Source organism: Oxyura jamaicensis, chromosome 4 (assembly GCF_011077185.1).
Source record: "Oxyura jamaicensis isolate SHBP4307 breed ruddy duck chromosome 4, BPBGC_Ojam_1.0, whole genome shotgun sequence".
NCBI classification, from domain to species: Eukaryota; Metazoa; Chordata; class Aves; order Anseriformes; family Anatidae; genus Oxyura; species Oxyura jamaicensis.
This window is the reverse complement of record NC_048896.1, coordinates 8253214-8280666: the sequence shown is the minus strand read 5'-3', so window position 1 is coordinate 8280666 and position 27453 is coordinate 8253214. Positions and strand designations below refer to the sequence as shown.

The window sequence follows — 27453 nt, the reverse complement described above, 5'->3', positions numbered from 1 at the left end:
AATATTAGTATAACTGGGTTAACATCCATGAAGAATAGGCAGTTAGTTTTATGGATGAGATTAGCTAACAAGCTTGAACAGGTTTTATGTTTGACTTTCAGCTGATCTGGACTTGTTCAGTCATTTACCTGGTCTCTGCTGCAAGATGTTCATTAACTCACTGTTCACCGTATTTTTTCTTAAAGTCATACTTAAAGCATCCCCTTAATTATTTGTGGTCTGGCAGAAGCTGTAATACTAACCTATTAACGTTAATGAGAGAAATATAGCACGTACAATAATTATATCTGCCACTTCGTGCACAATGAAATGAAAGTGAGCAGGTTAACTTAAGCCTGAAAGACTGTTTTAACTCTAAATTTGAAAATAGAATTTGATGGTGCATGATTAAACCTCAAATTCTGTAATTGGGTAGGTATTATTGGAGCAAGATGTTAACTTTTTAACAGTACGAAGTTTTATGAAATCTTCCCTGAAAAGAAGAAAAAAATCCAAGCTTAAAAAAAGCTTCCACTGTAAAACACTGTTTTGCTCTCCTTCTACAAATCTTTGATTTACTTTTGACTCAATAACTCACTAAAATTAACAAGATGAAATTATGTTTTGACAAGTTCCAGTGCTGATGAACAGATTTTCAAATCACGAATCCAGCTTCACCTCACTTCTCCACCGCAGCTGACAGTTGAGAAGTGAATCATTCATTCCTTCTGGCCTTTGTGTATTTTATCAAATGCTAGCAGGAACAACTAACTTCAGTTCCCTCAAGTAATTTCATAAAGCGCCAAGCTTACCAATTTTTCACAGTTCAATAAAATTTAGATCCATAGAAAAGAAAACATCCATCTAGCCAAGCTCAACCATTCTGGCCATATGTTGCCATCAGAGGAACCTAACCAAAACTGAGCAAAAGAGATAACTGTAGGCAATCCTGTCACTCAGAACACATACAAAATATACCACTGGTAAGCTTTCCACCACTCCTTGGCAGCACACAAGGTTGTCTTCTGCACGCGGTTTGGGTTACACCTCACTGAACAGATGGGTACGACGGTTACACTTCACTGAGGATAAATAAAGAAGATTATTTGTCCCTAGAGCCGAAGAGCTGAACTCACAGCGTCTTCTACACAGAGGACAGGCACACGCAAGCAGCATGTGTCCAAAACTGAGTTGAATACATATAGAGGAGCTTCACAGCTTTGCACAGCTTCTGAAAGAGGCCGAAGAACCAGAAGAGCAGCAAGAGCAGCCCCAGAAGCTGAAGACTTGCGACACTGAGGGGAGAAAGTCAAGGATCATTCCTAGGTTGAACACCAGTTATTAAAAGCGAAGCAAGGAAACTGCTCCCCCATTTGATTCTCTCTTATGTTGAGAGAAACAGGACCCAAATGCCCCCCATTTTTTTCAGAAGGACACACACATATCTTGCTTCACTGTCAATCTTTTCTCCTCAACCAAAGGACGCTGGATTTTGTGTAAGTGGCCAAATAGGAAGCCGCCCCACTTGGACAGAAGTCAGATGCACAAGCTTCTGGTTTCTCCCAGTCTATCAGAGCTGCTGGGATGCAGGTAAGGTCCTTCAGCATAACAAACTACCACAGAAAGCACAACACCAAATTTTCATCATAGCCACGGACAGAGGCAAATCCTAAGTAACTCTACCAAGGTCCATAGGCCTGTAGTAAACAGAGAACGTGATCCCTGTGGCAATATACTCAATCCATAAAACCTCAGGTTTTGTGTACAGATGGGATGTTTTTAAAGTGTTTAAACGCAGCACCTGGGGTAGCATCCTAAGCTCTGCTGCAGTCAGCAATAACAGCAGTCTCTACCGGCTCCTCGCCCCCAAAGGACATCACTCAAGGTCAGGCCGTGTGCTAGCTTGAAGGACACCTCCTCCTCGTCCTCCTCCCTGAGAGCACAGAAACTGAGCTTCTCCTCCCCTTGCAGCTCTCCCAGGAGCAGCACCTACTGGAGACAGCGGAGTCACAGAAGCTGCATCTAAATGCAGCTGCAAATGTTTTATGAATTCTGAAGATTCAAACAACACAGCTGTGTGATCTGAAATATGACTCAGTGGAGTTGGTGTCTTACTGCAGGCAATCACATTTATTATAATAAATAACTATAAATAAATAATGAGGTTGCTTAACCGGCACACGGGTAACCTGTCTAGACAATCATGGAGGTGACGTACTCTGTGCTGGAATGTCCTCCAGATTTCAACAATAAGTCCTGATTAAAATTAGCATTTTTTGTTGTTATTGTCATGTTTAAAAAGAAAAAAAAAAAGCTGGGCAACAATTGCTCGTGTAAAAATACTAGCACCTGCTTCTCAGCAGGTGCCTAGCAAGTTTAGCTAGCAACACCACACTCCCCAGTGTGCCTTCACCACAGCAGACCCTTCAGAATATCAGGAAAACATTATAGCATGCAGATTTTCTCACCATATACTGCCACTTGGAATACATTCTTATATCTGTAGCAGCAAACAATACTGCTGCATCAACAGGCTGGCCTACCTGTGGCTCAACAGCAGCCCACAACCATCACCCAGGTCTTTTGGTGGTGCTCTGCTGTGGGGAGAATGCTCCTGCTCCTGCCCTGTCATTGCACTGCCTGCCTAATGGAGAAAAGCAATGGCCAAATAGCTAGAACATGTGACCTTAATTAATTAGCAGACCTAGTGGAAAATGCCAGCTCTGCATTGTCACTGCCTGCTTTCAAGGACCCTCTGCCTGTGTCAGCAGCACAGAGACACTGGCTCTATTAGCATTGCTCTGGGGTAAGGACAGGAGATGCAAGACTACCTTTAGCAACCTACTATGAGAGACAGACAGTCTGATATAAAAGAGCAAGCACCTGTGAATCAGTTCATGGAGGATTTCTTCCCTCTCCAACAGCTCTAACAGGCTCTAGGAGAAAGCCATGGAGAACAAATCTAAAGTCAACCAGAAAGGGCCATGTAGTGAGCAGATGGCCACCTGCCACCTCACCACTCAGCAATATCATTCGCTTCAGCTGCATCCTGAAATGTTTCCTCACTTCTTCCTCTCTCCCTCTAGCCACTTTCCTTCATCCATTGCTGTGTTCCCTTAGGTTACAGGACCCACTTAGCATGTAGTGGGGAACAGCTGGGAAAGCAAACAAAAAGAAATCAAGCCAGTACCTTCCACAATTACTCTGAAATCCTACTGGCAGCTGCAACAAGCAATGCTCTTCCAGTAGTAACACAGGAGAAAAACACATTTCTTCTCTAAAAACGTCCTTGACTTCGAGCAGGCCTGCAGTCACAATCAATTTCAATAACAAATTTTATCAATACTGGGCACCAGCCTTCAGGAAAAGAGCTCCCTTTCTCCCCTAAGCCCATGCATCTTCCTTTGGATGAAAAAAAAAACAGTACTCAGAACTTTTAGAAGCAAACACTGCAAACAGCAACTCCGCTAATGTTTGCAGAATAGCCACTGGGAGCTCGATCAAGGCTGAGATGAAGAATTAACTTCCAGGACAGATGCATGTTCACACGGGTACTGTTTCAGCAGTCAGGTCCTAATGTTTGATGAAGATCTTGTGCATCACAGATGAAAAATTGCAATCATGGCTACTCAGGGGGATTTTCATCATTATTTCCACAGGTCGTATCAGGGAATGAAATACCTTGTAGTTCCACAACTAAATTTATGTGGGTTTTGTGTGCACGTTTTTTTTTTTTTTTTAAAGTACTGTTATTGCTACCACCTCTAAACCGTTAAGATGTGCAGATGCTGTCAAGAATGTTTTGATTACCAGTATAAATAGCAAAATAAGTCCCAAATGGGCAAATAGGCTAGGTTCATCTCCCCCCACCTCCCCAGGGGAAATGACCTTACAAAACTTCATACCATCCCAGACCACAGCCAGTCTTGCAATTTAGACCAGAACTCTCTCTCAAATTCCCCAGTGTTTTCTGTTTTTGGTATGTTGTCTTTTTGTTTTGTTTCATTCTGATAAAGTTTCTTCAACATCCACTGCACGTTGGACTTATAATGCTAATCAAACTTCTCTGGGTAGAGACAGAGTTTATAAATTAATCCTAGTAAAATAAATACACCAGCCAATCTTGGTATAAACATTCCTGCTTCTGATTAAGTTGAATTCCAGGACTGTGTGGCATGCATTTCAAAAGGGTGAAGGAAAGATGCATGCATACAGTGCAGCACATTTCCAGCAATGTGACCTTAAAGTGACAATGCCTGAGCAGGTGTCAGGACGAGACGGAGTTATTATGCAGAAGTGCAACTTGCTTTGCTTTCCTTCATGTCTTACCCATGCAGGGAGCTCTCAGGGCTGGGGCAGTGCCTGCGCTCACCTGCTGCTTGCAAGGCTCCTGCTTTTGGCTGTGGGACAACCTGAGGATGCAGCCCCATGCTGAGGGTCCCCGACTGTGCCCTCCCAGGTTCCTCAGAAACTCAGAGATATTTATAAGTGCCCACAATACAAGTTGTACTTTCCTGTTGTACGTTCACTACAGGCACCTATAAGGAGCAATCAATAGTAGTCTGTGCCATACCCTAAGAACCCTAAAATACTAAGTGCAGGAACCATCACAGACATTACAGCATTTATACAGGCTGGACTCCTATATCAACTGCTATTTATAAACTGTAACTCAGCAGAGCTTTAGTGTTCATCTATTAACAAAAACAGGTTTTAAACAGGACCCAGGACAAGATCTTGGCAAGAGCATGAGCAACAATTCTGTCCAGTTTCATGAGTTTCCCAGTATAACCAGTACAAAGAAAACTTCAACATCACTAGGGAAGCTGTATGTAACCTTTCGTGTGTGGGGAGTAAAGGCAGGAAGTGCATCCCTATCCACTGCAGAGAAGGAATTTCTAACCTTGAAATCAATCTTGCTTATATCCACGTTACCGCAGTGCTAGTGCCAGGTTAACTTGCCATGCAAAGCCCAGGGGCACAGAAGAGGGCACCAGCCCCCATCCAGCCAAGGCAATCCCTTCTCAACCACTTTCCTCGTGAAATAAAAGCCTCAATGGCCCAAATCTCTGCTTCCAAACCCACAGTGAAATCCCCTCTCTTCCACCATGGACATGATACAATTGCCTGTTAAAAAGTGAAAGCAGAATGCAATGCAATACTACAAAGCAATTAAACCAGAAAAATGTCATGAGAGCAGAATGAACACAGTCTACTGGAAGAAAATAAATAAATAAATAAATAAATAAAATTGGTCCTTTAAAAGCAACAATAAAAGAAGTACCAGATTTGATTTTAAGAAAATGTTAGCAATGATACATATGTTCATCAGTTGCATTGCCAAAAGGAATTAGTTTAACAGAAAAGTTTTAAAAACACATTTAGAAAGCATTTATGTACTACCACTCCACTGCTGCATTTCCTAATGCTTCGCAGATCACAGAACGGTCTCCCATCACCGAAATGAAACCTGGAAAATTGCTAATGATAACATTTAAAGCAAGACATGGGAATCCAGTTCTAAAAATGAAGAATGTGAAAAGCTGTGTGCTTGTTTAACTGACCCAAGCCAGGTACTGTTTGGAGGCTTGCTGTCCCAGCACAGCACTCTGCAGAGCCAGCACAAAGCAGGAATTACTAATTATGAGTGTTTAAGGAGGATGCAGCAACACTTCTTCCTAAAGCTGGAGCACTCTGTAATGTATCACTCTGGCTTTTAACCTCTCATCCCATCACACTGCTCTCATGAGTTGTGTGGTCCCAGCATTAACTGCATGGAAAAGAGCTGACGTTGCAAAAACTCAGCTCTTATCGTTAAAGCTCGCTGGATCCTGCTCTTCAAGATGAAGCCGGCGTGGGGCACAAATGACCTGCTTCCCTGGGAGGCCGCCTCTCCAGGGAGCTGGACTTCTCGCTCCCACCCTGCAGGACGAGCACCTTTGTCTCTGGGAGGCATGAGCTGTCCATGAAAGCATCACGTATGTGACGGGGAGAGTAAATTTCTGCTGTGCTGCCACCGGAGAACAGTGCCAGAGGCCAGCCAGGATGAAACCCTACAGTTCCCCAGAGCACAGAGAACAGGCAGCCTGTTGCTTCCCCTCCTGCCCCTACCCCTGCCAGCACCAGGTTCACAAACATCAGCAAAGCAAACAGACAGGTGAAGACCTGCTCTGCTCAGGCTGGAGGCAATGAGGCTTTTCAGATCAGTGCCAGATCCACAGCAGAGCTGCAGGATTCGTTTCCAGCGTGGGCAAGTCATAGCATCCCCTTAGACCTCGTCAGTGTACTTAGACATCTCCAGGAGCAAGCTAAGGATGCGCTGCTGAATGCACAAACTCCTTCCCCAGGTAGTTCAGATTCCTGGCAACCTTGTTGCCATGCTACAGCTCCCAGAAAACTTAAATTTCAACTCAAAAGCAAGGGCCTATAATGTTACCTCCTTCTAAGAACTTACCTTGTGCTCACAAATGAAAAGAGCTATCAAAGTAACTTTCTAAACCAAAGAAAATAAAAGAGTTGGACAATGTCTGTTACACAGTTTTGTTTTTCAACTCTTCAGATTTCTAGGCAGCTGTCAGAAGAAGGGGGATCTGATCTCAATTAGCTAAGAAATCCCAGATGTTTTACAAAGCTTTACCAGTAAATTCAGCTATTGATCAGGGCACTGACCCTTTCAAGTCTGTGCAAACCCAGAACTTCAATACCTCCTCCAGATATCAAGGAGGAATTCCAGACCAAGGCCAAGCCTTAACAATCCCAACTGAAGTTCTTTGTAAAGCACATTAAATCATTGCCATTAAAATATTTACGGCAAAACACGTTCAAGTATCCCGCAGGCATCTCTAGCACCCATTGCTGCAGAAGCACATGTGCCCTGAAAATGAAGCTGACTGATGAGCTCTGGGATGCCTAACTGGGTGAGCTTGTCCGTTAATCCAACTTTTGTGTGGGGACTCTAAGACACACAAGTTTGATGGGATTCATTTGCTCATCCCCTAATCTCAGGTTTAGGTATTTCATTTTGACAGCCTTTCACCCTGGGTTTAAATCACGCGATGCCATAAAAGTCTGCAGATCAACTCACTTTTAACTCGCAGACTGAGAGCAAGGGAACACACTCCCCTGCAGGTCACAAAGCCTGGGCTCCAGCAAGGAGCAGGTCACTCCATTCAGAGGAAATTTCCACGCCAGGACAAGGACAGAGAAGACTCAGCTCAAGCTTCCGCACATTTCTGCTCACAGTTCTTGTTGGTCCAACACAGGCCTAGGAAGCCAACTGCAACAAGCAGGCAGCAATCTGGGGGGAAACGTGGCATTTTGAAAGCTAAACTGAGGCAACAACTTCCACTTGCAGGCTGTGGTTAAAGCAGGTACGTATAGTTATGGTGAATGAAAATGTCTGATGTTACTTCTCTTACACAAAAGTTGCTCCTTACTCTGCTTCATTTTTTTTAAGCCAAATATAGGTCTTCCCGATTGCAGACCATCACCTAGAAATCTTCTGGATTTTAATTAAGCAGAAAGAAAAAGCTAAACCGGAAAAACTGCCTGCTGGTTTGTTTTTGACAGGATCATTTCTCCAGCATCCCCCTGTCCCCTCCAAATTGCTCTTGTATCGTGCTGTACAAAATGCTGAGCAGCAAAAGGTCTTTATCTCCGCTGGGACGCTGCAGGAGCATCTCGCAGGAAGGATGACCAGCTTTCACAGTACGTGGCTTTGAAGGTTGGTGTTACATTTGACACTGTAGCTCCCAAGCAATTGTGACTAACCACTAAATCACCATGTGTAATAGATTCCTCTGAACATTTATAGCTAACAGTTCCATTATGCTCTAATCTGGAAAACATCTAAACGACTCTCCACAAAAATTAGAGGGGAACATAAACGTCTTGATAAAAATAAGATTCCAGAGGTACTCCACTTAACCACAGTGACTCCTGTAATATAATGTCTAGTGCAATAACAGCCATTTAGTCATTTGCTATTTGATTTTCCAACTCGTGCTTCAAGGCATCAATCCAGAGACCATCAAGTCCACATGAAAGGTGAAACGATCAAGAACAAACCTCTAGGACAGTGCTGGGAACCATGCAGGGGAGTGACTGGTAGTCTCTTGATGCTGCTTGGCTCACTCGCTATCTGACTGCTGTGGATGAACGCTGCCTGTCACCAAATGGGAAACAGGAAGATGCCACTGGATTTTTATCCCTGCCCTTCCTCTTAGCCAAATGCCCTTGCCCCTTGTTATGACACTGCACTCACTGTACAGAGTTTGTTGCCTTTTCTGGCAACAGAAGGGAGGGATGTCCCTCCCAGCACGGCCAGGCACTGAGGGGAAGCCCTAAGCTCTGAGAAATGCAGAAAGCCTCAACCCCAGGTACCATCAGTCGCAGCAAGCCCACGGCTCCGATCGCCCTCGTACATTCGGCAGGACACTGGAAGAGGTGCGGGCAGATCGGGGCAGATGCACACCACAAGTGCTGCAGCACGGCCAGACCTGCACCCATCTGGAGATCCACCTACCCTCAGCCATGCTCCCAGGATGGGAAAGAGTAATCCCCCAGCACCCAGAGCTCTTGTTCAGCTTCGTCCTCCTCCTAACTCTGTGATTTCCCAGCTCTAAAGTTTTAGGGGAATGTAGCCATGGAGGGAGAGGCACGGCCCGTGGAAGGTTTGGAGAAGGTGCCGTGCCATCTGTGAGCAATCCTGGCTATCCTTTCTTGTCAAGAGAACAATGCCACTTTGGCAGGGACAGAAGAAGGGCTTTATGCAACCAGAACCCACAGACAATTCCATCAGTTAAGCACATAAGAAGCAAAGGAGGGAAGTGTTACTGATTCATTCAGTTTTCCAGGAAAAGCCTGAACTGTGGTTAAGTGGAGGACAAGCTGAAATTTTCCATTAGGGAAAAAAACTTTGTTTACAGAGAGAAGGGGAAAAATCCCTCAGGTTAGCATTCAAGTACAGCAGCAACAAAATTTACCACAAAGTCTCTATGAGGCAGATACTCACCCTGCTCCCAGCCCAAAAAGCAGTGGAGCTTGCAAACAGGCTGCACTTGTTTAACAGAAAATCTGTGCTGAAAATAAACACCAGTAAGAGAATCCCAACCTTCAAAAAAATAAAACAATAAATTAGAAAAAATGTAAAGGAATAGACAGCCTTTTAACATTCATTCCAGCAATTTTTCCTTCCATCTCCCTGCCTGTGGGGCATGCGGTGGGAAGGATGTGCTGAACAGGGGATGTGGCTGCTGTAGGTGACCCAAGGGCTCAGTGGCTGCTTGCAGCCTGGAATGATCTCTGCTTACTCTGGGCCAGGGGCACAGGCATCAGTCTAGGTTGAGCACTTGAAACCACCACCACACCTTGCTGAGCTGTGTTGTGCACTCCTACACCGCAGCCAAGGATCAAAGCCAAGAGATGCAATAAGTGGCTGCAGCACAGCCCAGCCCTGGTACCTGCATCAAGCAAAGGCTTTTGCTTTTGTTCTTAACGGAAAGGAATGTTTCATCTCAGCTACTCAAAGATGAAAAACAACTCGTAAAGTGAAAGGATGTTGTCCATGTGAGCTACACAGCCTTTGTTCTGTTCCCCCTTCTACAAACACCACAAACTCACTCCCACCAGCTAGCGCACAGCACCGTTCAGGACCACTTGCTCTAGCACAGGTCATGCCCTTGGACCGCGACAGCATCTACAACCCTACCAGGATCTGCTTCCAAAAGAAAGTGCATCTCTCAAGTCCCGCAACACAGACCAAAGCAAACTCCCACAAACACCAAAAGGCAATGACTTCCAGCAGCCCGGAACTGCAATTGCCGCCTTTATATCACATCCCAGATGCCCACTTTCCTTTTCCACAGTAAATTAAGTCAGTCCCCTGCCAAAACTGAAACAATTAGCTGCATTGTAAAAGATGTGGTCCTAGTTAGGCAAGCCAGCTGCAAGTGCTCATGTGAGCAATGACTTCTACCTGCCCTGTGTTTGGAGGGACACCACTTACTTGGTGCCTAATGCCACAAAGCTTGCTAGGAACAAGGAACAACCAAAAAAAGCACCTGATGAAATACAAAGTCTGTTTTTAACAACCTGCCGCACAAGGTGTCATGCACAAAGATACAAATGGACCACCCCATGCACTGGTGAAAGCCCGGAGACATGTTGGCCCAAAGCCTGGGCTCCTAGCACCAGGGAACGTCTCTGCTCTGCTCGCTATCCAGTGTGCCCTCTCTGTCCCTACAGACATGCCTCAGCAAGGCCTGCAGTGAGATGAGGTGCCCACCCCATAGCTGCCCTCGACAAGAACACAGGATCTAAGTAATCTGAACCTATAGGGGTAAAACTTTCAGGAAAGCAGCTTTGTAATGTTTGCTGCTCGCGGAGCTCCTTCTTCCAGACTGCTTTAGTTTCTTTTGATGATCAGATTTCAGCTGGAGTATCAATCATCACAAGATGTCAGATCCCAGGTTTAATCAACCTGACTTCCATTATAAGCAATGAGTACAAGTACTGGAATTCTAACATGTATCAAAAGACATATAAACATCCTTAAAAAGATCTTTTAATCACAGGAGTAAAGAGATCTGAATTTCACTTATCTCGATGTAACTTTATATAGGACCTTAAATATTTTTACTGTAAGGGAAAAAGTGAAGGATGATACTGTACTTCACACCCATAACTCTTTCCTGAATACACAGGTTTATTGCAGGAATCAATTCACCCTAAGGAAACCATGACTTCAGGTGACAGATGGGAAGAGCAGAAGCAAAACTGTCCTGCTATTCCCAGGAAAATGACATGACACGACAGAAAAAGCAAATATAAACCTTCAGACCAGAAACAAGAGAACCTGAGATTCCTTAAAAAAGAACACAGTGGCAGTGTCCAAAGTGCAGTTAATGTGCAGCATTTAATGCAGAAACTGTTGGCAGCCTGAAACCTTGATGCCCAGACTGCAGCCCTGCCTGGGGCAGCAGCGGCAGGAAGGGCCGAGCAGGCGGCAGGCGCTGCCTTCAAATCCTCCAGAACCGCTGCTGAGCCGCTGTGGCCGAGGCACAGAATCTGCTTATATATTTTACAAATAACCGGATCGTTCCATAATCCAGGCTCTGAGAAATTTTTATCTCTCCATGAGCTCAGCTATTCTCAATTCCTTTCTATCTTTTTACCTCTGCGCTGCCTGATACACCGCCTGATTTTATAGAAGGGATTGGCTGGCACGAGGTCTGGATTCAGCTCAGATGGAGCTGGCCTTTTGGATCTGCTCTCCCACATGCTGGTGGAAAATTACAGAATGGATGAATCATAGAAGTCGAAAGTCATCTAAAACTCACATCCTCCTGAAAATCCCAATCAAGCCCACCCAGGAAAGGCATCTGTTACAGCAGCCTCTGCCTGCAGAGGTTTGGATGTTACGCAGAGCCTGGAACAGCTGCTGCTGCTTCTGGATTTCCAGGTCCCCAGCCCAAACCTGACATGCTGGTCAGGACAGACATCATCACATGGATGCATCAGCTTACCCAAGCCACTCTCTACATCTTTGAGCCTTGTAATAGGGAGCCTCAGTCTTCACTTGTCTCAACAAGTCTCCAGACCCTACACACACTGCTCCTCTTGGTAAGCATGCAGCTGAAGTTATAGGAAAAGGAGAATTACAGCAGGGAAAGCTAGCGTCTCAAAGGAGAACCAGAACAAAGACATCCACAACACAGGGAAATCCTAACTCTGCAGAGCAGGAAACTTCAGCGCCCCATGGCAGCAAGAGGTGCTCGTGCCATTATACTGACCCCTATTCTGCAGAGCCTTTAGCAATACATTTAAGCTAAGTACATGCTTAAGCAATATATTTAAGCACTTTTGTTCACACCACAGTGTTCAGGCTTGACAATATATGGTTTGTAGGCATCTTAAACCTGCTGATGCGCAACCTCCTTCCAAGATCCTTCTCCAGAAATATCAGCACTATTCTCGGTTATGTGCATGAGTTAAACATCCCAATAAACAAATAAATAAAAAAGATTAAGGGTGAATTTTCCCAAAAGCTGTACTGTACCAAACCTCAGGTCCAACAAACATGGTAAGCCAAGCTCACAGACAAGGGCAGTTATTCACACACTTTTGTCCTTGCAAGTTACAATCCAAACAGAAGAGCGCTCAAGCATTTGCTGCACAACATTTTCTGATGACTGTACTTCCAGAAAAACTGCTATTCCTTCTTGCACGTGGTAGCATGCTGAATTTCTTGGAAACCACTGGGCAGTAAGACAGCCTGCAGAACTATTCCCCAGTTTAAATTCATCCCTAGTCATAGCCCTGTTCTTCAGCTGTCCTACGTCACTGCTAACAAGCTGCAGCCTCCAAAATCCAGCGGTATTACTAGCTGAATCTCAGCACCACCCCATAAATCTCAAGCAGGAAGGAAGTTGCCTCTATCCATAAAATTCTGAGAGTGATCATATTCCAGCCCACAGCGCTGCTGACATCCAAAATGCAACTAGCAGAATGGAAAGCAAGCCAACTTCTCAGGAGAAGCAGCTGCAGGTGCAGCTACTCTTTTCATTTGTTCTCTCTGCCTTCCCTCTCCTCTAGAAATGAGGATAGGGAAAAAAGGCATTTATAACTACACTCTGCAAAATGCGTGTTATACTCAGGAATATGGACTCACCTAGGGTCTGTCATCTGTTCCAGAAGGAGGACTGGTTTAAATGGCTCTATAGGATATATTTGCAAATGACCACTGTTCAAGAGATGAGAAAATGAGATACCTGGCTGCGGCCGTAACAGCAACACATTGTGAGCAGACAATACAAGCTTAAAGCAGCGCACCAATGCTGCAGTCCTGATGGCTTTGGTCAGGACATCTGGTGTTACATACCCAGTGTCTCCTATTTAGGAACAGGTCCCTGGCTCTTCTCACCATGCTCTTCTACGAGCCAGAGCACCGGCCTCAGACACACCTTTAGGACATGCTTAGGGCCATGCTTCAGGGCAAGTCTACTGGGCTTCTGATTTTTCCAAGTTGTTCTTTCCAAAGAGCAAAGTCTGAAACTGCTTCATCCATGAACATGGATGAAAAATTACGGAAGATGCAAGAGTTCTGGTGTGACCACATGCCAGCAGCTATGTGGTCAGCAAGCTTAGCTGTGCAGTCTTGGCTTCTTCCATCCCACTCACTTGTTTATCCTCCACTTTTCTCCCAAGCAGACCAGAGCCAAGTAGACAGACCCCAGCAGTACCTTCCTCCAAGAAGCCAAACAACTGCCCTTTAAGCCAGTTTTATTTGAAATCCAAACTATACTCCACATTTTATCCACCTAAAGTTATTTGAAGTCACCAAAATTCAAAAAACTACTGAAGTTTCAGCTAAAGATGTGTGACTAGGAAAACAGAAAACGTAATGGGTAGGCCCTGCAAACAAATACTTCTTGTTGTACCGGCAACTGACTTGCAGCATACTAGAACTGACAGAGTTAAAGCCTAATTTATGCCATTTATGTTTTTGCAAGTCACTCAGCTACCATCAGGCAGACGCATCCTGTTGCGTCTGACATTTCCTTGAGCACTTTTGTCTTACTTCTCTGTGCTACCACTACGCTGATTAGATCCAACACCCCCACAGAAAAACAAACAGCTCTGTGAAGCGCAGAAGCCACGCAGCCATCTTCCTCCCTACCCGTGGCTGGCGACACCGGCTGAAGGAGGAACGATGCCTGCTGCCTTTTGGGGCGCTGCACAGATGCCTCCACCCACAGCCAGCCCCACTGCAGTCCTCAGCAGCAGCCCCGCAGCATCTTCCATGTCAGAATGAGGTAGCTGCTTGCCGAAGGAAGTTAGAGACGTATTACCTGGTAATTTTTGCTCAAGTGGGACACAAGCACATTCCCAATAACTTTCTCTGAACCCAGAAGAAATAAAAAACCAGCCCCAGATTAGCTGAGGATTGATCCAGGGAGTAGCTTTCCCACGGGTTAACAGAGCGCGTGAGGAAGCAAACAGAAGGCAATGTTTTAAGCACTTCCACCTAAGTCTTAGTTCCTTAAGCAGAGGAGTTTTAAGGTATCACACAGATTAGATTAACCTCACCTAGACCTGCTTAAGGATTCTCTTCCCTCAGTTAACCTGAAAAAGGAACTCTCAGAAGCAACTTCTCTGCATTTAACCAGAGAAACTTTGCTTTCCTTAGCAGAGGGTTAAAACAGCTGCTTTACTCTGAAGACAAGGAAGCTTGGAGAAAATAGTCCCAAAGAGTGCTTTACTGACTTGATTTGGGCATTTGCTGAAGGATCCCACTGTTCAAATTGCAGTTTCAAAGCGCAGATTCCCACTGCTAGGAGCAGCAGTGTTTTAATTTATCCAGCACAAAATGGAATAAAGGAAGAATTGATCTTCCAGCTACTTGGACCTCTAAGAACATCAAAACTTCACAGCCCTTTTGATTATGGAAAATTAGGAGCATTTGCTACAAGGATCTCATGAAAGGCATTGCTATCTTCATGCTTTTATGGAAATGCGCAAAATCGTTTAATGCTGCAAGATTATCTCTCTCATAGCTGCATATGCTTAGCTACATGACATCAAAGTTTGGCTCCTCCGCAGTTGCACAAACAGCTGAGAACCAAGAAGCAATGTGATGAGTCTCACGCCTAATGGATCTTACGACTTATAGGTCCTCTAAATACTAATGATTTATTTAGTCTTAACAAAAAATAATGGAAATTTCACTCAAAGCTGTACACAAGCAGTATCTTAAATGGATTCTGTCTTTAAAAGCATGAATGGCTGAGGAAGTAGGCTGGAGTCAGGGAATAAGACAAAGCTAATCCTAATCATCACTCATTCAAAAACATCATCTTGTTACGCGCTCATATACACCACCCACCCCAAGACATGCAAGTGTATGGAAACAGCAAGAGAGTTAAGTGTTTACCAACAGACTTTTTATTTTGAAACAAACAAAAAACATACACTGGATGTTAAACACAGGTCCTACCCAGTGCAAATATATTGAAAAAAAATATATACTTTTACTGTTACATCTGCATTGTGAGCTTAAATGCAAAAATACATATATACTGCTTTGGCTTCTTAGTCTCACATTAGCAAATGCAATTATCTTTCATTAATTTTACAGAGTGTTCACAGTAGAAATTAAATCATTTCTTCACGGCTGTTTAAGAAAAACTTTACTGTGTTAATTATTCATAAATACAAAAGTCTGCTACTTATTACTCATCTCAACCATGATTCATTTCAATAATGCCTGAATAATTCGGCGCTACCCTATTAATCCCAGAACACACTGTACAATGGCCAGCATCAGCAAATCAATCACGAACAGCAAACCACGCTCGCTCGCAGGTCGAGGAGGAGGAGGAAGAGGGCAGGAGTGGCAAGGACTGGCTGGTGACCCTCCTCCTTCCACTCCAAAGCCCACCCGTCCCAGCGCCATCCCGCACCTCTGTCCTCGCCACCTTCTCAGACGCAGCCAGGGAGCGAAGAAGGGAGGGAGCAGGCAGCAGCCCCGCGATGAGAAGCGGGAGGAAATTAATCCTCTCCAGTACGTAGGAGCGTGCACGGGCAGTTCCAAAAAAGGCTGAGCCGGGAGGGCTCCTCAGCCCCAGCGGTCCCCGCAGCGCAGACAAAGCGGCCGCCATTTCTGCGGCTAAGCGTGGAAATGAGGAGCTGCCCAGAGGTCTGCATCCAGGCCCCGGGCTGCTCAGGGAGGACAGAGCCAGCCCAAGGCTGTCGCCGCACAGATCCGATGCTGCAGGGAGGGGGAAGGGGACAGAAGAGTGACGACAGCAAGAAAATGCACTCAGACCTGGTGGAGTCACAGCTTTTTGTACCACTTCCACGGCTATTTAAAACAAAACCAAAAGAAAAAGAACAACAAACCCACAGACCTGGCCACACATACACACACACACACAAAACTGCACCAAATTACTGCTAGTTTTTTTCCCCTATAAGAAGGTTAGAAAATCATCAGTGCCCTGGAAACACCGCTCTCATCACCACACTCGATCAGCGCTAGCAGGGGGCACACGCAGCCGGCCACCCCAGTGCTGGGACAGCACTGCTGAATACCCACGCGATCTCAGAAAGAGCCTTTCCTGCAGTCAGTATTCAGCTACACATTATTATTTTGCTTTCTAGCAAGTTATGCAAGCTAATTTGGGCTGATACTGTACAGAAACGCTACCTTTATTATTATGGTTGTGGAGAAAGTAAATTAATGCAAAGGATTGCACACAGAGGCCTAATCCATTTGAGGTAAATCAATGCATTGCACATTTAAATTGCTCTGCTTTCCTTCAGAAAAGTACATTGAAGTGATTCATTAGGCACTGAACTGTTCACAAGAAACAGACCAATTCTCTTAGGCATGCCAGTGCATCTCTGCTAGTTAAATTTAAAAAGCAATCAAGTCTACTAATAAGTCCTTTTTGCCGACACTTACATCAGTAGAGAACATGATTCCTGACAATTCAGATTAAATAAATGAGGGACAAATTAATTTCAGTTAATATACCTTGGAACCAATGTTCAACTTGTTAAACTTAAAAATCTCTCTTTTAATAAAAATAAATAACCTATTGGTGATGCTCGACTTCAAAGTGCCTTTGATAACCTTTATTAAAGGTTATCAAGTTATGAAGAGGAATCACATGGCACAACCTGTGTCTATTTTAATACAGTTGAAGCACGTATTTATCGTTTCCTTTTAATATTTATAAATTCCCAGAAAAATTAGCAGAAAGGCACCTTTTCAATGGGAAGTGATCATGTGTCTTAGTACAACAGCACCGCGCCATGGTGTTCACACTCCCACTCTGCTCTTTAGGGAGGACTGACCTGGATAACAAACGGAACAAACAATGCAGGGAAGAGCATCTCTGCCTCGCCTCTTGCTCTGCTGCAATCACTGGCATTTATTTGTGCATTAAATAACATTGACTCTCCACCCGCACACACGTTTTCCAAAGTTAAAATAAAAGACAGTAGGAAACGTACTTGCAAATAACAAAGTCAATTTGCACTTTAATAAAGATCTGCAGCAGAAATGAAGAGACCTAATAGGAAAAATGATATTTTTAGTCCTTTTAAGATGGTCTTTAAGAAGTCCAACACTATCTGAGCAAAACCAGCAGTATCAATTTAGAGAGCTAGGTCCTACCATCCGAACTTTTAAAATGTGAGTTTAAGTTCAGAGTCAGGACCTTCGAGACGGCCCTGAAACGGGATCAGGCTAAGGAATGACTTACTTATGGAAGCAATCTCCTGCCCTTCCCTCCCGGCCCCTTGTCGGCCAGGCTGCTGATCCCAACACCACGAAACCAGACCCAGCTTGTCTCTGCCCAGGTGACAGAAGGGAAACCAGCGCGTTAGCAGGTCACCAGGCGGTGCCCACAGTGCCATCAGCAGCTCATCTCGTGGCTCCAAACCAAACCAAGCCAGGTCATTCAGGATCCCCGCTGCTAAACCAAGCGGCATGGCATCACCCAGGCCTCACAGCACTGCCGTGACGGCGTGGTTATTTCTGTGGTGTTACAGCTGCTGCAGAGGTTTCCTGGGAGTCTCACCCAGGAGCATTTCAAGGGCAGGCGTGCTCCCCTGCACGCTGTTTTCTGCAGGACCCTCACACCTCGCTTCCAGCCCTTCTTTTCTTTATTTCCAGCCTTTCAACCGCCAATTCTGCGGATAAGCGATAACCACCAAATCGTCTAATTCACAATTAACCAGACGGAGGAGTGCCACCGGGCAGGAGGAAAGCTCAGCTGGCCCCACAAGAAAAGCAGCGGTAAGAAGCCAGCCCTGGCACACACCAAGCACCAGCAAGCAGGGGTTTTACTGCTCTCTGGCTGGAAGGCGCATCCTTGGAAAGAGTTTCTGCTCCATCAGCACCCAGAGGTTTTAAATTGTCTACCTCCTGCCAAAGTTGGAAGGAAGCTGGTCGTTATCATCGGCCCCATGTCTCAGAGCACCTTGGGACTTTACTAAACCCCTTGTAGAATGAGGAGATATCACGCCAATTTGCAAAGCTTAACTATTTCCCAAATCCCACTTGGGTTAGCACCAGCGCAGGTGAGCTCGTGGAGCTCACCGTGGAGCCCAATCCCTCGTGCAGCTGGCCAGCAGCCGCTGTTGAACAAGCCTCTCCCTGAGTTGCAAAACCCCCAAAACAATTACTGCTACATGACTTCCCCGCTCCGGGCAGAAGCAGCCTGCTGGGAAAACCCAAGCACAGGGCCCACGCTGCTCCAGGAAGACCTGAGATGCCACCAGCACTGCCACTGCTGATGGTAACGCGTGCTGCTGCCAAGCCACCTTCTTCCAGGGGCCCTGCCAGCGGGCCGGCTTGCGAGGAGCCACACACATGGCAAAGGACCACAGATGTGCAAATGCAAATCCCATCACATTCCCAAGAACACAGGGATTAATCTGCTCAGCCAAAGGAGCCAAACACAGTAAATGCTTCCAGTGTGCTGGAAAATGTTTTAATACATCTTTTCCTTAGATTTTCCTAAGATATAATTTGGAAGAGTTTAGCTTCCCAAAAACCAGTAACTCACATCCCTGCTCCTGGTCCAACAGGCTTTAGGTTCTTCCAGTCGCAGACTTCCTGGCTCCAGGCTTCTGCAAGCTTGCTCTCCTCCCAACAGAATCTCTTTCCTTCGGCACCAGCCAGGAGGGACACTGAGTTAGCCTGACCTTCGCCCACAGCCACAGCTCTCACCCGATGAGGGTATGAAGCCACGACACCACTTAGGAGTGCAGATACCAGTATTAGCTCCTATGTCTCATTACATTTGCCAGCCTAACCCCAAGCCCTTTTGTTTCTTACAACAGTGCCATTGGATTTATTGCTATAGACAAGTTTGGTAGATACCTCCCATAATAATTAGCCAGAGCTGAGTGAAATCTGTTGTGTGATGCTCTCACGCACAGTTACTTTGGATGCTGCTTCAGTTTGGCGTGCCAAAAGCTTTGAGGCTTCCACAATCAATCAAGTGACCCAAGTCAGTCACTCCTGACTAGCAAAAGGCACATTTCTCCTTTCTCACCACTGATGCCAAGCGGCTGAGACAACCCACTCCTTTCTGCCACCACCATCAGCCCACTCCACCAACCTCCCAAGCAGCAAATCCAGAGAGCCCAAAGCATCAGCCCCGCCTGTACCTTCCCCCTTCCTTCTCCCAAGATTTCCGGAGGCTGCAGTGCTGCTGCTCCGTTCCCATCCCCATCAGCTGAAGGCAAAGCCAGCTGCAGGGAGAGGCAGCCAGGGCGACGAGGAAGAGGTGAACAGCCTTCAGCACTGATGGAACAGGTGACAAGCAGGAAGGAGGCTGACAGAATATGCACCCTGATGGGATAGGGGAAGGAAAAAAAATCCCTCTCCCCACACACACAGACTTATGTTCCTCTATGGCAAGGAAGGCCTGAAGGAAAAAAAAGGGGAGCTCTGTTTATCTACTTACTTCATATTAAGCAGCGCAGGCACCACTGAAAAGAAAAGCAAATTTAGGGAATCTACGTGCTTAGAGACAGGGAAGTACCACTGTGTTAAATCCAAAATAAAAAAATATCCCAAACAGCCATCCTGAGAACTTCTGCCCCAGAGCAGCAACATGCCCTTCAACCCTGCAGTTCCTAAAGAAAACACAAGCAGACTACTGATGAGATTAAGAGCAGAGGCTGAAGAAGGAACGCTCCAGGCAACTAGATTCCTCACAGGCACAGCCCCAAGGCTGATCCCATCACATCATATCACAGTGATGCTGGGTACCTGGTGCTGAGCCTCAGAGATCCCGGACTGGGCATCTTCTAGACTTCCTAAACAAAGGCTCAACTTTTAAACAAATGCAGAGGCTCCTAGGGAATGGTCCAGCTAATCACCAATCTAGCCAGCCTCGAAACGAGTAGACTCCCCATGCTCCTCAACACAAACCTCCACGCAAAGTAATCACACAGATGCAAGCTAAGAAGTTTGCTGGAACAACCACCTCTCACTTGGCTATTCCCAAACAAGGCGAGGCAGCCCTGTTTGGGAATAACTACAGACTGCATTATAAGGCTACCAAGTCATTCAAACCACCCTTAGAGCAGGTACCAATTTTTTAAATCACCTTGACTGTAAACACAGGAAGCTGTGGTCCTCTGCTCCTGACTGAACCCTGTTCCTGTGGTCCTCTGCTCCTGACTGAACCCTGACAGTGGACCCCAGCCAGGCCTTGCACCCCTCCTTCCTCCTCTTCCTTCACTCAGGATTCAAGCAGAGAGGGATTTTTTTCCCTTCTCTCCCTGACAGCACCGTTCAGGCTTCCCCCGACGACCACAGCACAGGAACAGCCAGGCTGGCCCTGCTCAGAGCCCCGGCCAGCCAGCACGGCTCCTCTGCCCAGACACCCTCATCCCACACCTACCACTACTCTGAAAGAAGTCATTATCTGCCCAGAACGCGCTGAGATGACTGCCTGTTATTGGCACTAGGAATAGGTGCTACTTAACTAGTTGTCAACTGAATGTTGCTAAATCGAGAATGCAAAATAAAATTAAGCACGAGACGTTACAATGTGTAGGAAGACTTGAAGGGACTATTGTTCGTTTCAGAACGTCTCCTGCTGTATTTTTAAACATTTAGAAGTTGCAGTCCAAATAATCGCTTGTCAAGGCATTATTTGGGAGAACAACTGTAGCTACTAAGCAACCTGTGTAATTAGGTTATTAAAAATGCAACATGATTTCAAAGCAGGCTTTTATAGAGAAGACCTTTACCTAACACAAAACCATCACAGCTTCATTTTCATCCTTTTCAGCTTCCATCCCAAGTCACGAAGCCTCATGACCTCTCTAAGTCGGTTGTGAGGACACACACGGCATTGCCGGACGAGGAACCGTCGCTGCGAGCTCTTGGGCAGGTACATGCAACAGTTCTGTTTTGACTCAGAAAAAAGCATGTTTGGTAATCCAAAAGGGGGAGGGGGAAAATCAGTCAAATACAAAAGCCACAGACAAAAACTCAGCTCTCCAAGCCTGGCATTTCCTTCTGTCTAAGGTGGCTGGCCCAGACAAGGACTCTCCCGTTTTTCTGGAGAGCAGGGCTAACCCTGAGCACAGAGGGGACCCTGTGCCTCCGGGGAGCGAAAGGAATCCGTGCCCCACAGCTACAACTCTGCAGACCAGGCCCATCTCTAGGGGGAGAGAAAGAAAGATCACTCGAAGATGTTTAGCAAAAGAGACGTCACGTTACGCATTTCCATTTCTGCTGGCAAACAATGCATTTACAAGACAGGTAAAATAAACGACACAGCCTGGGAAACTGGGAAGATAATGTGCCCAGAGGGCAAAGAATTAGTTCCTGATGTTTGCAAATGGAGTGCCGCAAAAACGAGACAATTAAATTTTAAAGCAGTAGGGAAAACAAAAGAGCAAGAATCACAATAGCTAAGCCTCATGAAGAGCTTCATCTAGGCTACAGGAAGATAATGACGCTAACCATTTTTCTACTAGATGGCAGTGTGGTGTCACGCTATATAAAAGGAATTCTGTAAAGAAATCACACTCTATTTCAACTGAATCTGTGCTTAGACTTGCCTTCAGACAGCATGATATATAACAGTACCCTCATTGTAAGGGGACCTGCCATTAATCTCGTGGCACAAGAGGAGTGATACCCTAGTTTCTAATTTCCCAGCAAAGCAATGTGAAAAGACACCGAAACCCCGAGCTGCTCTGCTGCACGGTGCAGCTGCACGCACAGCCGTGGACAAGCTCCGAGGCGTGTTACAGCCGAAGGTGTGCTGTCACCACACCGCTCCCAGAGCACGGGAAGGAGGTCCTCTGCTCGGAGAGCCAGCTGGCTAGGCTCTGGGAACGCAGGGGCAGCCTTTAGGCAACCAGACAGCTATGGCCAGGTTAGGTCAGCAACTTCTACGGGAAGCGCAGGGATGAAGACAAGCAGTGCCACTACAATCCAAAAAGGCAAGCCCAAAATAAACGAGGTTAGGGCTGGAGGACAATGGCAACATTTGCGGGTAATGTACAGTCCTAAGAATACCCTTTAATTCACAAGGCTGACATTTGCACAACCTAAACTTCAGCCCTAACAGCTCCCAGCTCCCAGCTCCTCCTAACACCAGCATGTCTCTGTGCACCATGCTCAGCACACTGAGGCTGAAAAGCACCCCATGGCCCCTGGCTGCTGCCCGAGGCGTGCAGAGGGGCTGCTCAAGGGACCCCGGGAGCCCCGGGGCAGCCGGGCCGGGGCCGGACAGCGCCGTGCGAGGGGCTCGCAGCTTCGGCCGGCCGCCTGCAGCCCGCAGAGACCTTCAGGACGGCGGCAGCCCGCGGGATATCCCCTATCACCGGCCGGCTCGCAGCACGGCGGGGCGGCAGGCTTTGTTCCGCGGCCCCGGGGGTGCGGGCTCGGCTCACCTGGAGGGCCGGAGCCGCACCTCCTTCTTGCTGTCCACCACGGAGGGCACGCAGTTGGTGAGCTCGGTCCAGTCGGCGTGCAGCCCGCAGCTCCAGCCGGTGGAGAAGCGGGAGAAGAGCCAGGTCTCCCGCTTACCGGGCCGGTGGCAGGTGCACTTCTTCTGCCCGGCGCGGCACTCGCAGGGCTGCTCCAGCTGGATGTTGCGGACCAGGTGGCGGCCGAAGGTGGTGCCGCCGGTCTTCTGGATGTGCAGGAAGACGATCAGGTCGTCCCCCTTGATGTTGAAGTCCACCCTCCGCAGCAGGTCGCCGGCGGAGAAATTGAAGCGAGGCACGAAGCGAGCCGGCGTCTCGTCCTCCGCCCGGTACGGGTCGGCGGCGGCGGCGGGGCTGAGGGCGCGGAGCCGCAGGAGCTGGCACTCGGTGCCGGGGCAGACGTACTGCAGCACGATCACCGCGAACAGGAAGAGCATCACCAGCGCCAGCAGCACCTTGTGCGACCGGTCCTCCATCGTCGCCGGACCCGCCGCACATCGCCGCCGCTCCGCTCACAGCCGCCGCCGCCGCGGGGGGCAGCCCCGGCCGCGCTCCGCCGCCATCGCCCCTCCGCCGCCACCACCGGCCCTTCCCGGCAGCCCCCGCGCCGCCTCCGATTCCCCCCCCCCCCCTCCGCTCCCGGCACGGCTCCGCCCCGGGCTCGGCTCCGCCCCGGGCCCGGGCACGCGCGGCCGCCGCCGCACCGGGGTCTGGCAGCGGCGCCTGGCAGCGGGGTCTGGCAGCGGGGTCTGGCAGCGCGGTGCCCCGGCGGGCGAGGAGCGGCCCCAGCACCGCTGCCCCGGGCCCCGCCGCCCTGCCCCGCGGCCCGCCCGCCGGTTCGGGTGCCGGGGCACCGGTTGCTCGATGCCCCGGGTGGCTGCGGGCGATGCGGTGGCACCTGCGCGTTCTGAAAATAAACCCGAGGACCCCGCGGGCTTGTGGCTGGTTAACAGCCCGTGTATGTTCATGTGCAGCCGATGCCCAGCGCTCCTGCACCCGCCGGGTCGCCGCTCAGGCCTGGCGGCCCGGTTTGCACCCCGACGCCTTGTGCCCAGCTCTCCTGTTGCTTCTCCCTCTGCCCGTCCTGCCAGCCAAGAGCTGAGCTTTCTAATACACGCAGCAGCCAGCACAGCAAATAATCTGATACCACTCTCCCAGACTTTCATCCATCATAAAAATAAAAATAATAATAATAATAAAAGAAATGGCCTGCCTCCTTTCCCCTCCTCTCAAAGGGCTCCTGCAGTCCACTTTAAGTAATTTCACTGGCTACGTGTGGCGTTCGGAGGGGATGTCTTTATGGTTTTTATCCTTGAGCAACCTATCCCGTCTTTCCTATTTTTTTTCCAGTTGTCTCAACTCTTTTTGAAAACATTTACACTCACAATAATAGGCAATTTTATCACAAAGATTCTAGGCATGAGAACTACTGAGTTAATTTGCTTCTGTTTATATCTGTCTCTCCAAAATGAATGGATTGCACCATTTAATGAAAATGCTGTGTTCTGAAATTCGAGCTTTAAAATTATAAAGATGTTTCTGTGCTTTATATCCATCAGTCTCTCCCAGTCATTTATTTAAAAAAAATACATTTGCCTCCAGCTTTATTTATTTTACACTACAAAATAACAAAGATGTGTGCTGGGTTAAAACTGCTCCTGAATGCTAATACATGAGAATTAAAAGGAGGGAATAATGATGGCCTAATGCCTACACTAAATTAATATATACTATAAAAGATATGATGCATACTGGGTTGGTGTTCCCAGCAGAGCCATTATTCCGGAATGGGCTAAACAAACAATGATCATCCTTTCACTGATGAGTGATGGTCTCCAGTCTGCTGCCTCCTCACCCACGGTTTGCAAATGATGCTCCCTAGCTTTGATCCAAAGACACAAAACATTAGCTTACGCCCTACAGAAGTGAAATTCACCCCGGATGAGATAAAAGTCTGCGGTCCCCCGTGGGTAATGCACTCCCTGGTCAGGCAGGGGCATGCTTCTGCTGGTACAAAGCAAGGAGCTGCTTTAAAAAATGAGCTAAAGGGACAAAGATGATATGAAAGCAGGGTTGAGCCAAGCTGGAGCAGGATCTCATCTTGAGCTGACCCCTGTTTACCTGCGGAAACTTTCTGAAAGGCAGTGGCTTGTATGTAGAGGCACCAGGTATTTGCCCAGATAGATGAGCACAAAGCCTTGTGCCTCAAGCCCTAGACTGATGTTTGCAGCTTTTGGAAGCTCTTGTTAGCTTTTCATGTGGGACAGATTATCACATTCCTGTCGCTTTTTTAAAGACCTTCACAGCATCTGAATTTCACTTCCACTTTTGTTTGACAAATGGTGACTGCTTAGCCCTAGCAAAGAGAAAAGACCCATCAGCTCTGCGGTAAGCAGGCTGCCAGCATGCAAACCAGAGCTTTATTAGGCATTAACACCTCTAGGTCATAGGAAGGAGCATGGTTTCCAGTCCCCCAGCATCAGCCTCACTGCAGCAGCCCGGGCAGGGCCTGCAGGCAGCTGTGAGCCCAGCGGGCAGAGGGGCAGGACTGCGCTGGGGACACCCCGACTGCTGGGGAACCCGCAGCTGCCTCCCGTGTTATGAAAATAGCAAATGTATTCCAGCCACAAACCCACCCGTCACCAGCCCAATGGCTACTGCTTTCTCTCGTGGAATGGTCTCTCTCAGCTGGAGCAGCTGATGGCTAAATGGGTTTGTGGTGAGCACGTTCAAAACCTCTCTTTCCAAAGTGGGTCCTCAAAGCGACAGAGCACATGCTCCAGCCTTGTCGTCCACTAACCCAGAAGGAGCTGTCCCCGTCCTGCTTCCACAAGATTTGTAGAAACAGGTAGATTTTCTTGTCTGTCGAGGCTGGGTGAAATTGGATACCAGGGTCAAAGGATGTCAGTGGGGTCAGCTAGGCAGCCTGAACACACCACCCTGTTTCCTGAGGAAACAAGGTTTAGAAAGAGTAGAAAAGCACAGAGCAATGAGATCTTCTGCAGGCAGGGCACTGGCATCACATGGGAGGAGAAGCAGAGCTGAGAGCAAGGAAATGCCCAGGAAAGAACCAAAGAAATGCAATCATGGGAGCTGGATAGAAGCTTCACCAGTGCCTCACAGAATAAGGCCCTTATCTAGAAAAAAGCTATGCAAATGAGTAAAGGCAAGGAGCAGCAGGGTGATGAGTAAAACTAATTAGAAAATGAGGCTTGATTATTCATGGACTTGACATATCAGAGAGCAGCTAATCAAAGGAATAATACAAGTTTGCATATTCTTTGTAACGTGGGCATCAAAGCCCTCAAAGCCTCTCTTCTTGTCACTATGGCATCACCACTGCTCATTCCTAAAACCAAGCACACGCGATGAGAGCGTAACATCTCACTCTGGATCACGCATGCATCTAGGAGAGCTTGGAGTGTCCAAAAGCATGTCTTTTTTTTTTTTTTTTTTCCAGCTATTGAACTCATCTAGCAGTTACCTCTCCCTATAGATCTTACCTTCACAAATACAAACATTGCTCTAAGCTCTTTGGATATACCGGAAACTGGACAGCCTTTAAAGGCTGGAGCCAAAGGCCTAGAAACAAGAGACCTAAGTGAAATTGGAAGATAATCCTTTACAGTTTCATTTTGCTGCTGATTATTAAATAAACTTTGTAGAAATCACACTCGGGACAATGGGCTTGGTAGGAGGTATGTACATAGTATTTGCTGCGTGCATGAAGCTTTTAGAGGTATCTCTTTCTCAACACATGGCCTCAGAAACCATCCTTCCAGGCTGCTCATTTCCATGAACCATCAATTGGAGCCGGCCAAAAGGCAGGCTACCTTTCAAGTTCTGAGGTATAAGCAGATTTTCCATTTTACACACAGGACTTAGTCCTGTGAAAGATTTCGTAGGAGGACCTGATGAGGGGCTGGACATGTACCAAGCTTCCGGGCAGCAGTCAGACACTGAATGAATGATACCATCTCATCACCACTGATTCTTATCCCAGCATGAAATTGGCTGAGAAACTGCTGAAACATCTAGTTCCCTTTTGACGAGGACAGCCTGGGACAACTCCAGGGAACGGGATCCAGGGGGATGAAAGGATTCTTTCAAGTATGCCTCTGAATCAGTGGGAAAAGTGAGAAGTTGGGATGGCTGCACTACCACTCCTGCCACTGTTTGCTTGTCTGAATAATTACAGTGATGGCTATATTAATTCCATCTGGCATCAGAGCCAAAGAGCAACCAGGCATTGAAAGAGATTACTGGTGGAGGTGTGTGAAGCACCCTCTTCAGAGGTGCTTATGAGCAGATTAGCAGGCATTAGAAAGGGTGTGAGCCAGCAAAGCACAGGGCTGCAGACCATATGGCCCATGCAACATTTTGTGCCCTCTCCCAGGAACATACTGGGGCTGCTTTGCAATAGCAGCTTTGCGAAACACTCCTCCTTTCAAATATTCCCCCCCATCCCCCACCCTTCATTCATTCTCAGCATGGACTCGTGTGCCGGCACAGGGCTGTGAAGGGATGGACTGAAAATTGTGCACACAAACCGTGAGGTCCCCACCATCTAGTGGGTAATACAAACCTGGTGGCTCTGACCTACTTCAGATCAAAACCTGCAGCATTTGCCCAGTAAGGTATCTAAGAGTCTAACTCAGATAACGTAGAGTGGTCTTCAGCAGCAGTTTCACACTGGAGAGAAAAGCTATAAAGCACTCACAATATTTGTTGCATCTTTCTAAAACCAAGAGGGAAATCATTTTGTGTGGCTCTGAAAGGAGCAGTGGGGAAAGGGACAATATTACCGAATGTTATTTCAATAGACACTCCTGTGTGGAGTAAATACAGTGGGATTTAGTCCAAAGGCATTCAAGAAATCTGAACAGTGTATGAAATCTGTCCCTCACAGTGAAAAATATACCAATTAATTACATTGGCTTTGAAAACGATTTAGTTAAAGCAGTACCACCCTTTTGCCTGGACACTCTTCAATCTAAG

The 27453-nt window shown here is 47.1% G+C and overlaps 1 protein-coding gene across 1 annotated transcript in view; it reads right to left on the bottom strand.

Moving 5' to 3' along the window:
* Window positions 1-23053, bottom strand: part of HS6ST2 (heparan sulfate 6-O-sulfotransferase 2) — a 128939-nt gene extending 105886 nt beyond the window's left edge. The window contains exon 1 of the mRNA XM_035324787.1: window positions 22420-23053. Within this exon, the coding sequence (XP_035180678.1) occupies window positions 22420-22931 (512 nt within the window). The 5' untranslated portion in view covers window positions 22932-23053. The remainder of the gene's footprint in view (window positions 1-22419) is intronic.
* Window positions 23054-27453: the final 4400 nt, after the last annotated feature.